General features: G+C 59.6%; 1 protein-coding gene across 1 annotated transcript in view; it reads left to right on the top strand.

Moving 5' to 3' along the window:
• Positions 1–12309, top strand: part of NUDCD3 (NudC domain containing 3) — a 32810-nt gene extending 20501 nt beyond the window's left edge. The window contains exons 4-6 of the mRNA XM_069801254.1: positions 3370–3513; positions 10255–10443; positions 11115–12309. Coding sequence (XP_069657355.1) covers positions 3370–3513; positions 10255–10443; positions 11115–11225 — 444 coding nt within the window. The 3' untranslated portion in view covers positions 11226–12309. The remainder of the gene's footprint in view (positions 1–3369; positions 3514–10254; positions 10444–11114) is intronic.
• Positions 12310–13520: the final 1211 nt, after the last annotated feature.

Genomic DNA, 13520 nt, shown 5'->3' with positions numbered 1-13520 from the left:
CCCGTTTCTGCCTACGCTGCCCTCTCGGGGCAATCGATTGTTCAGATGTCGGACTTTCCTCATCCTTGCAAGGCATCTCCTGGTATTTGGTTCATACATCCCTCTTGGGGCTCCTCTTGGCAGCCAACTTTTCATTTTAGAGTGATTCTCTAAATCTCTTCCAGCCTCAGGGGACTGGAAGCAGACAGGCTGGGTCACAGGCCAAAGCAGGATGGTTCAGAGCCATTTTAAAGCTCGATGGACTTCGGATGTGTTGTTGATGGGTTCCTGCAAAAGAGAAGCGTTCCCCTACATTCACCACACAGCTTCATCTTTTTAAAAAATTATCAGGTTTTTGGCTGCTGCCTGCCAAGGCGAGATTAAAAATCTCCCCTGTTTGGTCCCTGGGCTCAGAGCGCGCCCAGCTCTAATGCTGCTCAAAATCTTCCTTATGACACTTTTTTGGATTCAGGCTGTTGCTATGGCACATTTTCTCTCGGGCGAGCTTAAGGTTTCCTTGTATGGAGCTCCAAAAAAGTGTCCGTGGAGCAGGAATGGGCAATGGGGTAGGTGGGAGCATCTTCCTCTGTGGTCTCCACCTCTCTGATGTACTTACAGGCACTACAGGGGCCCATGCATCTGAGCACTTCCCGAGCACTTAAATAGAGATAATGACAACAAGCCTCTCTTTTTGCCTGGCTCAGAGGAGACAAGCTGGATTCCTTCATAGGTTTGTGTTTGCTTGTTTGATTTGCGTGGGCGGGTGTGGGCGTTTTAGTGTGCACAGAAATTACTGTGGTGGAAAGCCACGGCAGAGCGCCGAGATCTAGGTTTCCTCATGAGCGCCAGGAGAGCCAGGCATTTTTGGGGGCAGAGGTACTTGTGGGGAGCACGTGGTGGGGGATGAGCAGCCTCGGAGCCCTTGGGGTTCCCCAGCTCATGGCTGCACTGCCAGGGCAGCGTGTTTCCCACAGGATCACCCTTGGCTTCTCCCCAGCCGCTGCTTGGGGTCAAGTGTGGGCTGTCCATGCCTGGTTCTGGCAAACCCCGGTTTTGCCAGCCGTGCATGCCCTGTGCGCAGCATGGCGGAATGGTTCAGGTGGCAGGGTGCGGAGGGAGGGAGGGCAGCCCCTTGGAGAGCCCAGCCACCTTCCCGGGTGGAGTGGGGATGGTGAGCAGAGACGGTTTTTCCACCAAGGCACCTGAAAAGGAGCCACTGCCCACGTGCACCAAACCCTGTGTTCACCAGGCACTACCACATGCACACGTGAGTCCTCTTGGACATTTCTCTCCGCTCAAGGGGGATCAAGGCTCTCCAGCAGTGCATGCTTTGCTCCTGTCCCCTGTCACCACTCCTGGTGGGCTGGCATGCCAAGAGGACCTTTTTGTTGGCTGCAGGTAGAAGCAGGTGTTGTGATCACTTCTCGCGCTGGCTGGTTGTGTAGCGAAATGGCTGGGTTAAGGCTGCCTGGTTTGGATCTCTTCTTCCATTTGGGTTTCTCCGCTCCCTCTCCTAATGCCCTGCTGGTCCCAGAGCCGCCTCGAAGATGTCCCTCAGCCCCACCAGCTGTCTTGTGCAGCCACCTTGGAGTAAAACCCCTCTCACATTTGATTGCTCCTGTCCCCGTGGATACCACAGCTGCAATGCTGTGTCTGTGCCTTCTGTATCTCCAGCCTCCCTGGCCCTCCATGCCCCAAAGAAGCCCCTGCAGAAGGTGACTTGGGGGTCACCTTGCTTTTTTCCCCTTGACCCTTTCTGGGCAGGCCTTGTGCCGTGCTGAGACCCTAACATCAGCCACCCTGTACTTGTGCCCGGGGCCCAGGGCAGTTGGTGGTGGCGGAGAGCAGAGCCTCATCCCTGCACCTCGTCCCTGCCATGAGGCCTCAGCCCTGGGCTGGAGGAAGCTGCTCCGTGCTGCAGCCTCTCTGGAGATGTTTCCCATCCAGGAGGAGCTGCTTTCTCAGAGGCTGTCTGCAGCCACGTGCTGGGTGAAAGCCAGTTGTCCTCTCCCATCTGGCAGAGCCGGAGCTTGCGTCCCTTCCCCGATCCCCTGCAACCATGGTCCTGCTCCCAGCTGCTGGCATCAGAGCTCAGTCCTGGTGTCACCCTGTGCTGTGTGTGCTGGGCCTCCTCCACTCCTGTCGAAGCCCTGGCAGCTCCCTTTCACACACAGCAGGTTTGGGGGCTTTATCTGGGTGGCATCAATCAGATGCAGTGGTGGTGCCCTCCCCGGCTGGAGGAGCTTTGGCTGTCTGTTGCCTGCGTGGAGCTAGTGAGCCACTGGAAATCTCCTAGGTAATGGATAATGTAATAACATTTCAAATGAGATCTGCAGAGCGGGAGGAAGATCTGGGGGAACTCTGGGAGAGAATGCAGGCAAATCTCACTGCAGTCTCCTCCTTTCAGGCCAGAGACAGGGCAGTGTTGGGGGCCACAAACCTGCCCCTTCCCAGACAGGTCCTCCCTTAGTCCCCCCAGCCTGACTTGGGCTCTCTGCTCGTGGCAGCTCAGGGCCGAAGGGGAAAGGAGAGAGCATATGGTCTCTCCGGAGACCGAGGGTACTGCGTGTCATGCAGCAAAGTAGCAGTCTGCCTCTGTCTCCCTGGGGGAGAGCCATGTCACCTCCACAGCAGGTCAGAGCAGGGTTCCCCATATGGCTGCTGCAGGTGGGAGCTGACCCTGTTCCTGGGGACAGAGCTGCCTGGTCCCCTCACCCCCGTGGTGGGGAGAAGGGGAGCTGTGCTGCAGCGTCCCTCCTGCACACAGCCCCTCCTCGCATGCCCGACGGGAGGCCTGGGCTGAGCCCAGTGCTGGCTCTGGCGGCAGAAATGGAGCCAAGGAGTGTGCTTTTGGTGCGGTGCAGCAGAAGGGGGGATGAGCCGCTGCAGCCCTTCCTACTGTAGAAATCCCCAAATTGCTTCTGCTCGGTAGGGAAGCGCTTAGCCCGCAGGAAGACACACACCCATGCTCAGCTCATCATGGTGATGGCCAGGCACCCACTGTGCTCCTAAAGAGCTCGGTCGCAGCAAATGGGCGTCCAACCTTTGAGCGCTGTATGGAGGAGGCCTGTAGTGTTGCTGGTTTTCTCTGTGGGGAAACTGAGGCACGGGGCAGTTGCAGTGGCAGAACCAGTTGCCTCGAATCCTTCTAGGGTTCCATCTGCTGGGCCCTGCTGCCTTTAATTGCCTAGAGAGGTTTCCTTTCTCCTCCGAGCTGTTGCTATTTGCTCTGAAATGACAGCGGGATTCCTACCCTCCTGCTACATGCAGGTCTGAAAGCTCTTCTCTCTCTTTCATCCCCAGCGAGTGCACTTGACCCCACACCCCAACTAGCACAGCAAGAGGTCAAGCAGGAATCTTCCTGATTATTTTCTCTCTCTGTGTTTCCAGGTCTCTGTGGATATCAGCAGCGGCACGATTCGCGTAGCGGTGCTGGAAGGGAGCAGCCAGCGCGTCCTCATGGAAGGGAAACTCACCCACAAGATCAACACAGAGAGTTCCCTCTGGAGCCTGGAGCCAGGGAAGTGTGTTTTGGTAAGGGTGGTCCGCGTCAGCTGTGTCTCCGCACCTTGGCTTGCAGCTCCGCTGGGCTTGACCTGGAAAACTGGAGCAGCTGGAAGTTTGAGCCAGATCTGCACGTCTGGCTTTCCCCATCCAATGTCCATCTCACTTTGCCCTTGCCTGTGTGCTGTGCCCTGCCTTCAGCCCCTGAGCTGCCCCTTGGGGTGAGTGGCAATGGGGTGCTGGCAGAGCAACACATCCACCGGGTTGGGCAAGGAGGGTCCCCAAGCTCCAGCCTGTGGTGGTGGAAGCACATCTGTTATCTAGAGATGGTCACTGTCTCCTGATCCCGGCACGCGGGGTCTGCCAGCAGAGAGAGGCCATGGCACTGCACTGTGGTGCCAGTGCTGTGCAGTTGTCCTTGCTGGCTTTGCGCTCTGACTCTCCTGGCCCCGGTCCTTCCCCAGCATCCCGGCAGATGCCTGTTCCCTGCCATTCGTTTCTGTCCTGCCTTGGGTTTCTTACTTATCCTGTTTGAATTTGTCGCTGTGGCTACTTCTGTGTTTGCCTTCAGGAGGCACCGTGGCTTGCTGTGTGCCTGCCACCTCTGTACCACAAATCTTCCCTGTCGAGGTGGTTTGGGGGCTGTTGATGCCCAGCAGTGTGTTCCCAGCCTCATGACTCCTTTCTGGTGTGCTCCAAATGTCCAGGCTGAGAGTGTGAATTCTGCTGTCCCAGGGCTGTGTCCACAGCTGAAGCTGTCCTAGGGGTTGTGTTGCTGCCCATCAGCCTGAGATCTCGAGTGTCAAATGGTTGCCAAACTCCTAGGTGAGTTTTGGGGCCAGGATTGTGCCGGCAGTGGGGTTTTGCCCCCTGTGGCCATCTTTGCGCTCTCCTTTTCCATCCAGAGGCTTTCCCAGAAGAGTTTCAGGAGTCTCAAGGCTGTCATGAGCCTCAGGAGGGGATGCCAGCTGCCTGGGTCAGGCAGGTGAGGCAGTTCCCAACCCTGTGCAGGCAGCACTGTCCCTGCAAGGGAGGGAGCGGGCAGGCTTCAAGCCTTCCACCCCGTGTCACAAGGGTGGCAGCAGACAGGCACCCGAAGCCAAGCCCCCGCAGCGGGAAGTCAAGTGGGAATGTGCTGCCAGAGGTAGCAGTGCTGAGGGTGGTGTGTGGGGAGGCTGCGCGGGTGCTGCCTGGCCACCGCAGATGTGTATGGATGTACCCCGGGATGACAGAGTGGTACCAAAAGGGTGAGGTCACTGCAAGAGAGAGGAGCTTCTCTGACTCCGTTAGGCCATTGAAAGGATGTGAAAAAGGAGGCGGTGGCATCATTAACCTGCATTTTTTAAATGTTCTTAAGCTTCTTGAAAATTAGCTGATCTGGGAAGAGGAGCAACCCTGGGAAGGAGTAAACCCATTCAAGAGGAGGTGGCCCAACGGGTGGCTGCTCCACAGCGCGGATGTGAGTCCCTGGTGGGTGTTCCCAGGATCAGCAAGGGAGGCAATGTTTGTTAAATACCCGGTGCCGGAGGAGGATGGGAACGGCGCACGGGTGGAGCGAGACTTGAGGCCTTCTGGAGCGGCCGCGGGCAGTGTGGGGAGCGGTCCCGTTACCTCCAACCCTAGAGCTGGGTCTTGCCTTGAATTAGTACGAGCACGGGGTTGTGAGGATCTCCAGCTGGCTGCCAACATATTGATGGTGGGATGAAATTTCGCTTGAAGAATTGTAAGGTAACTGGAGCAGAGTGAGTAATTCTCGCCCGAGAGCATCTCCTTTTTCCGTGCGCAGAGTAGCCAAAAGTGGTTTGTGACTCCTTCCGATTCATTCATCAGGAGACAACCAGCCATGTGTTAATGAATTGCTTTGTTCAGCGCCAGGGAGGAGACTGGACAGGAGCCGTTTGGGTTTGGTTGGAGGGCTGACAGGGCGTACGGGCCCTTTCTGTACCCGAGTTTGTGCGTCCACATGTTGCGCAGCTCCCTGTGAACTCCGAATGCGGCGGTCGGGAATGTCTTTGTCCTGCAAGGTGCCCCAAGGTGCCACATGGCTTCCTTCCCCGGGACCCAGGGGACGGTGTCCCCTGGCAGGGTGGAGATGCAGCCGAAACTGAACTCACCCAGTGCCAGTGCAGGAGTCATCCGAGGAGATCCTGGCCGCCTTGGTTACCGCTTGGGGTACCTCGGTGACTCTGTCCAGAGAAAAACCTGTGCATGCACATGTTTTTGTGGTCTGTGAGTTGAGGCAATCCCTGTGGGCAGATCTTGATCCATGCGCCAAGAAGGTGAAATCTCTCCTGTTTGGTCTTGTCCAACTGGGAAAGTCCCAGTTCTGTGCAGAGAGGCTGTTGAGTCCCGTCGGCTCTTGCAGGACGTGTCAAGGATCGTCGAGATCCCTGTGCTCTCGGGGCTGCCATTACAGCCGCCTTTCACCTCCTCAGCTTCCCCTGCCCCATGCTTCTGGGACGGCCATTCACAGGCTCTCATTAACTGGCCTCCCTTCTCCCCCCCAGCTCTTATTCTAAGAAGGTTAATTTGCCTTATAACGCACCCCAGCGCTGCTTTACCCACCCTGTCTAGTGTTCCTACCAATTTCTCCTTCTCGCCGCACGTCTGCCCGCTCTCCAGCAGCCCCAGTGCTCCCCTCTTTCCAGTGCTCAGAGACTGCTCTGCCTTTCCCCTCCTGCTCCATGAGGTTCTCCCTGCCGGCGCCTGGGCTGAGCACCAACGTGTTTCCCATCTTGTCCTTTGGCACGCTTGCGGTTTGTACGACAGCCTGGCTGTGCAGAAGCCCAGCGGGCATCATTTCGAAGCGGAGCGCTCTGCCGATGCCCACAACACACGTTGGGGGCTCTGGTGTCCCAGGCTCATGTCCCTGCCTGTGGTGCTGCACCGAAGCCCCAGTCCCGGGTATAATCCCTGTGCTCTCCCTTCTCTCTCACACCCGCTCGCTTGTCAAAAGTGAGATTAAAATAACTTTGCATGAGCTGTTTTTAGAAATCTCCGCTGGGTGTTGTGCACAACACATTTTGGGATTATTTTCGTTGTTGAGGATTTTTTTCCCTGTTCCCTCTCTTTTTCTCCTCCTCTCCGGCATTTGTTATCCATGCTTGGGCTTTTGTCACCAAGTCCTGCCTTGAACAGCTATTGCAGCCTTCAGCTTGTCATCTCAGGAGCCGTGAGGCCAAGTTAATAATAATTTGTGGTGCCCTCCCGGCACCCTGCCCTCCCAACATTGCCTGCTGCCTCCTCCATAACCCCTAAACATCTCCCGCTGACTTTTGGGGCAATGGCTGCTATTGTTCCAGAAGGAAAGCAGGTGATGAGAGGTTGTGTTTCCAAGACCTACTTTTATCCCTTGGCAACATCTCTCCAGCTCTGACAAGGTATTTAGAATCAGGGAAGAAATCTCGTGCTATGACAAAGCCCAGCACCGGTGACGAAGGGTTGTGACCTTCCCGGCAGGGCGTGAAGGTGTGACATGACACCACGTCCATGCAGATGATGCCTGTCACCCTCTTTGTGTGCTACTGGAGGATCCCTCCTGGCCACAGACGTGCCTGCCGAGTGTCCCATCCCCACTGCGTGCTCATCTCCGCCTGCAGCGATCCTCCTTACGATCTATCCTTGCCCGGCTCCTGTGCCTTGCTGTGTGCGCCAGCGTGGGAACAGCCCTTTCCCCTCGTGGCTGACAGCTCATGTCTCGGACACCAGCTTTGGGAACATGAGCGCTGTGGCATGAGGACACTGCCAGCTTCGGATACAGCAGCGAGGATGTCCCCCCTGCAAGCCTCCCTCTCCTCAGGCCACTGTTGCAGAGGCTGTTCCTGCCTCCCTGTGAGCCCCAAAAGGCTCAGCTGGGCTTTATCCCTTTTGGCTGGGGATGAAGGGTCTCCCTACAACCCAGAGGGCCCTTTGGGACCCGCCAGCCTAAAAAGCAGAGCCAAAGTCTGACTGAGAGCCCAGGCACGCTGCAGGGACCCGATCCTTCCTCTGGCAAACGGCCACCAGCATTTCTATGACCCTGGAGGTTCGGGCTGAGCTGTCGGCTGAGAAACTTGTAGCGGCAGCTTCAAGCGAGGGCAAAGCTTTTGCCTTGTCTTGAAGCGTGAAACATAATCAGGTCGAGATTTGTCCTTGTGAAAAAAGCCCTGCTCCCTCCTGGAGCCCTGCAGGGTTTCTGGAGCACTCCATGAGGAAACGTGCAGCCTTGCATGGTGCTGTCGGTCGAGCGCTGGAGCCTTCCTCCGTGGGTGAGTGGGTGAGGGCTGGCACTCGCAGGCTATCACCCTGCCTGGGCTGAGCCCAGAGATCTGCTGTGGTCTCTTGGCTCTCCCTTACGTCGACCTTCTTGCACCCAAGCGCTCGGTGAGGCTCCAGCCCACGTCCCCATCACCACAAGCTCTTGTAGCCCTGGTGCCCAGCTGAGTGCTGGGCTGAATCAATGGAGACTGTTGGCAGAAACGTGTCCGAGAATCAGCCTGAGCCCGTGCTCCCCATCCTGGAGGTCAGACCTGTCCGTGGCGAGTGCTCCAGCACCACTTCGAACCACAAAACCCCAAACTCAGGGTGACAGAGAAAGCTTTGCCCTGGCCCGTGGGCATTTCAGAGGCTCGTGTTGGAAAGTGGGGCTCCTGCCTTGGACCGAGTTCTACTTTTGTGTCTCTCCCCCTGGAATAAAGGGGGATGAGCGAATTCCCCTGTGCGCACAAGGCGAGCTGCAGAGGTTAATTAATTATTGTTTGCAAAGCACTCAGCGCTGTAGTGATGCGCACCGCAGAAAAGCTGGCGAGGAAATGAATAATTCTGTCTTCCCAGCAGGGTGGGAAACAGTATGCGGTAAATAAAGCGAGGGCCACGCATGAGGCGGGGAGGAGGAAAGGATCCCCGGGCTGGCGCTCACGGCGGCAGCTCCGCTGTCTTTCGCCGGGGGTGGTCTGTGGATGAGGGGGATTCAGGTCTCGTGGATGTTTCCCACTTGGTCCGTGGCTCCGTCGGGGTTCCCTGGGGTCTGCAGGTGGTGAGGGACGGTGGTGGGGTGCCAGGGGAAGAAGGGGATTTGGTAGGGAAGGTGGAGGGCATGGGTTTTCCTTCCCCTGGTGCTCTGGGATGGAGGTGGGGTGATGCCTGATAAACCACAAAGTCCTCAGGCGTCGGTTCATCCCTCTGCTGCCATCCTGGCTCCGGTGAGGACGTACCAAGCGGGCCCTTGTCATACGCGCTCGGCAGCGATGTCCTGAGAGCACGCCTCACACTAAAGCCATCGCCGGGGAAGCTCACACCTCACCAGTGGCACTGTGGGGACATTCCTCTTGTTTCAAACCTGGAGGAGCAGCAGCAAGCCTGGAGAGTGCTCCTGCCAGAGCCTTGGGCTGGATGGGCCTGCTGACCCACAGCTCATCTTGCCCGCTGAGGGCATGACGTTCCCAGGGGAGCTTGCCGTTCCCCCATCTGCCCACCCAGGGTTGGGAAGCCCACAAGCAAACCCTCAGCAGCTCTTCCTCCCCTCGAAAGTGGAACTGTGCAATTAAGAGGAGAACGAGCACGCCTGTCTAGCTGGAAAAACTAATGCCTTCCCCGAGCTGGAATATTTTACCGGCTCTGCTCTCCCAGAAGGATTAAGCCCCAGCCACCCCCTCCCGTATTAATTGGTTCCTTTTCTTTGCACCGCAGAGAGACACCCAGCTCTGTAACTTTAATGGCTGCCTGTGTTTTCCCCTCCAGAGCTGTTGAGCTTCCAGGGAGGTTTGAGTAAATTGTATTGTCTGCCTTTATTGATGATTTTGCAGAGAGGACGACGAACGCCATAAATCTTCCTTGCTGCTGGGATTATTGCTAAAATAATACAGGAGAAAGAAGCCCACCCCTCCTGGCAAAAAAAAAAAGCAAGTCGGGGTTCCCATTGTGGGATGCCCCGCAGTCATGCCGGCACTCGCTGCCACCCGGCACAGCTCCTCCAGCCATCCGGCTCCATGCAAGGTGCTGCTCTTGCGTCGGCGAGGCCAGCAGCTTTTGCCAGCGAGGATGTTGGCTGGAGGCGAGGGGATGTCCCTTCTCCTCGAACCATCCCTCTGGGGCTGGCTGACGAGCCACGGTGCCATGGGAGGCAGGTGCTGGTGGTGAGCAGAGGCGGCACAGGGCGGCGGGCAACATTTTTGCCTCCTTTGCTGCCCACGCTCCCGCCCGCAGAGCGAGCCCCAGGGAGAGCTGAGGCAAGGGCTCCTTCTGGGTTAGCGAAACACAAAATCACAGCGCTGCGATGCTGGGAGCCCTGGCCCCAGGTTCTACCAGGCTAGGGCCTCTTCATCTGACAGGTCCCCACCCCTTGACTCCTGGGTGGCTGCAGACGAGCCAGCCCAGCTCTCTGGGCCCCATACTGTGTTTTGGCTATGCGGCCCCAGGCTGGCATTGCCTGCAGCCAAGGCCCCTGCGGAGGACACCCGTCCTGGCCTCGAGCCGTGACGTGGTCCAAGATTTCAGCTGTGCCATCCAGCCCAGAGGCCTGAGCTGGGGCTGTGAAGGGCCATGGTGGAGTTGTGCAAAGCCCTTGGACCACCAAGGGAGGGAGGGACAAGGGTTTCGCCCTCTCTGCCAGCCATGGGGGGGGAACCTTCGCTCATGGGCAAGCCCCAGCAGCGCTGCGGAGTGATGCACGGGCACGGCCGAGCTCACGGCATCGCTGCCACAGGGGTGTGGGGTGGGTGGGGGGTAACACATCCCAGGGGCAGGACGGGGGCTCCTCTTCCCGCTCTCCTCTGACTTGCACCTCATCCCCAGATCAACCTGAACAAAGGGGACGAGTACTGGTGGAACGCCATCCTGGAGGGTGAGGAGCAGATCGACATCGACAAGATCAACAAGGAGCGCTCCATGGCCACGGTGGACGAGGAGGAGCATGCCGTGCTGGACCGCCTCACCTTCGACTACCACCAGAAGCTGCAGGGCAAGCCCCAGAGCCATGAGCTGGTAGGTGCCGGCCACCCTGTGCTGCCACATGCCCTCCGGCTCCTCTGTGGGTCCCATCTCCAGTAAAAGGGTGCGGCGTGTGGCAGCTCCATGGCTCTGCTCGATCTCAGAGCTCCTCCTCACACAGCGTCCCCCCCACATCTCCATTTTGGGGGCGTGATGTTCTGCCAGTCCCTGTCTTTTGCCTGCACGGTCTTCCCCTTCCCGGCACCTTGGCAAATGCCTGTGAGCCTGGACCCCGCCCTGCACCGCTGTTGGGCCCCACATCCGTGTGCCTCCCTCCGGAGCCAGCCCCACCGTCTCCCCGCTGCCTCCACTCTGGGATGAACCCACATGGGTCTGGGTTCAGCCTGACGAAGGAGCTGCTTTTTGTTGCCCATCGCTCCTTCCTGTCCCCGTGTGCCATCTGCCCTTTCCTGGGCAGAGGAGAGGAGGGTGGGTGAAGCACGGAGGTGGTTGTGCGCCCTTGGACATCGCTGCTGCTGTCACCCAGGGCAGAGGGGTGCTGTTGCTGAGCCCCACAACTCTCTTCGATGCGTCGGGTGGGCATGCAGCCCTGACACCTGTGGGATGAGCCTGTACCTTCGTCTAGGGTGGCGGGGAGGGCGAGGGGCACGGGCAGAGGTGGGGGCTCAACCCGGGCCTGACGGGAGCCTGTGGCCTCTTTGCAGAAGGTGCACGAGATGCTGAAGAAGGGCTGGGACACCGAGGGCTCCCCCTTCCGCGGCCAGAAGTTTGACCCCTCCATGTTCAACATCTCCCCCGGTGCTGTGCAGTTTTGACAGCGGCAAAAAATGGCCGAGAAATGAAGCGGGGAGAGAAGAAACCCACCCAGACACCCACCCCAGACCCTCGCACTCAATGCTGGTGCCCGTAACCCACTCGATGATACACGCTGCCAGCACCCTTCCACTGCCTTCACCACCCTGCACTGGCACTGGCACCGGCCTCGGCGGTTTGATGTGCGTGCAGGGAAACCTGGCGAATGCAGATTTACGTCCCGTCACCAAGGCAACCCAAGCGGCTGGGACCCTTCTCTCCTTGCCTCGCACGGCTCTTGTTATTTTTCCGGAATAGACGGAGCTCACTGGGTGACATAATTATTATTTCTGGTGGCTGAAGATGCTTCTTTTTGGGCTTCTGGGGGTGCACATCCCTCCCTGCCCTGGCACAGGGCAGCTTTGCCCCTCACAGGCGGAGCTTTGCTCTCCGCAGCTCCGGGTACGGGCAGCAGGGATGGTGGGGCGGCACATGGGGAGAGACCCTGCCCCTGCCCGCACCCTGCCTGCTGCCCTGCCTGCTGCCCTGCCTGCCTGGCACCCCCAACTCCCCTCGCTGGGTCCTGCTCCGGGGGTCTCCCACGGGTGCTGTGCTGCCCCTGCCCCCTGCCCAGCCAGAGGGCCCCATCCAGTGCCATGGGGGGTTTCTCCCCGGTTCACCCCCCAGCAGCCCATTGCCAGAGGGAGTCCGGGATGGGCACACCCCCTCAGCGGCGGGCAGAGACCCCAGCCAGTCCCTGGGGTTTGCTTCCCCCTTCCTCGGGGAGGTTGGCAGGGAGCAGTGGGGCTGTCACCCACAACACCATGGCGGGGGGGTTCCCTGGCAGGGGGCTACAGGCCAGCCCTGATGGCCGCCAGCCCCCCCCATACCAGTGGGCAGTAGCCCCAGAAACATCTGGGCTTCCCTGGCACGGGTCAGGTCCGGGAGGGGGGATGTGGGAGCCCTGCCCCCCCCCCCCCCCCCAGGCCCAGCCCAGCTCTTGCAGCTTCCCACTGGGCCCCACCCTGGAGCTCATGGGCTGGGGGTCCCTGGCCATCACCTTGCCCCCCCGCCTCCCCTCGGTTTGCAATAAACACATTTCTTGAGCGCTGGGCCTGTGAGTGATTCGGTGCCACTGCCTGGGGGGGATGCCTGTGCCCCGACCCCCCCCCCCCACCCCGTTTAAAGATTGGAGAGGGGGACACCCGAGGGGGATGCCTTGGGACATCTGCACGTGGCCCCCCCAGCATGGGCCCCAGGGACGGGGTCCCACATGCATGGTGGTGGGGGCTGGATTTTGGGGTCCTTTGGGGGGTGGAGATGGGATCCCTGGGTCGGGGGGGGGCTGGATTTTGGGGTCCTTTGGGGGGTGGATGTGGTACACCTTGGGGGGGTGGAATGGGCTGGATTTGGTAGGGTGTGCGCCCGGTGCCTGGAGCCTTTGGGGGTGCTGACCTTGGGGTCTCATCCCACTGCTCCCCACCTCCCTGTCCCTGTTCCCCCCCCTCCATCTCCACCACGCCGGGCGCCGAAATTTCTCCGTGGAGATGCACAAATATAACCGGGCTCGGCGCAGTCCCCCACGGCCGCCCACGGTCCCCATGGCAACGGCAGCGCCAGCCGCCAGCCGCCCACCCACCCGCTCGCCCCGTGCCCTGGGGTGGGCACCCGCCTGCCTGCGCCCCTCACTGCCCACCCACCCGCTCGCCCCTGGTCCCACCGGTGACATGGACCCACGGGGGGTGGGGGTGGGAAGGACCCCAGTGTCCTGGCACCTCGGCTAGGCCCTGGGGCTACTGGTGGCCTCCAGGGTGGCGTCTTGTGTGTGTGTGTGTCCCCAAAAAATGCCCCCCCAGCAAGCCTCTGGCATTGGAGGGGCTTCAAGGTGCCCGTGGGGGGGGGGGGGAGATTTTTGCCCCCCTCAGGCCCCTGCCGGATGTTTTGCTTAGGGGTGGGTTGGAGCCTGGAGGGGTTGTTTGGGGTGACATTGGTGCGGAGGGGGGGCTGATTAGGGAGGGTGTCCCCGGGGGGGGATGGAGTGAGGATGGCAGAGGGGGTGCATGTGGGGTCCTCAGGGTGGGGGGTGTCTGGATATCGTGGTCTTTGGAGGGGGGGGGATGTGGGATCCCTGGGGGGGGATGGATTTGGGGTCCTTTGGTGGGGATGTGAGAAACGGGGGGGGGGGGGGATCCTGCAGAGGGGGTTTGGGTATGGGGCCTTTTCGGAGGGGTGGATGGGGGTGCCCTCCACCTGGGGGGGATTTGGGATAAAGGGGTCCCGGGCGGGGGGGGTGAGAAGCTGGTTATGAAGCCCTTGGG

This window comes from Haliaeetus albicilla, chromosome 13, assembly GCF_947461875.1.
Source record: "Haliaeetus albicilla chromosome 13, bHalAlb1.1, whole genome shotgun sequence".
Classification (NCBI taxonomy): Eukaryota; Metazoa; Chordata; class Aves; order Accipitriformes; family Accipitridae; genus Haliaeetus; species Haliaeetus albicilla.
This window is presented reverse-complemented; position numbering and strand designations above follow the sequence as displayed.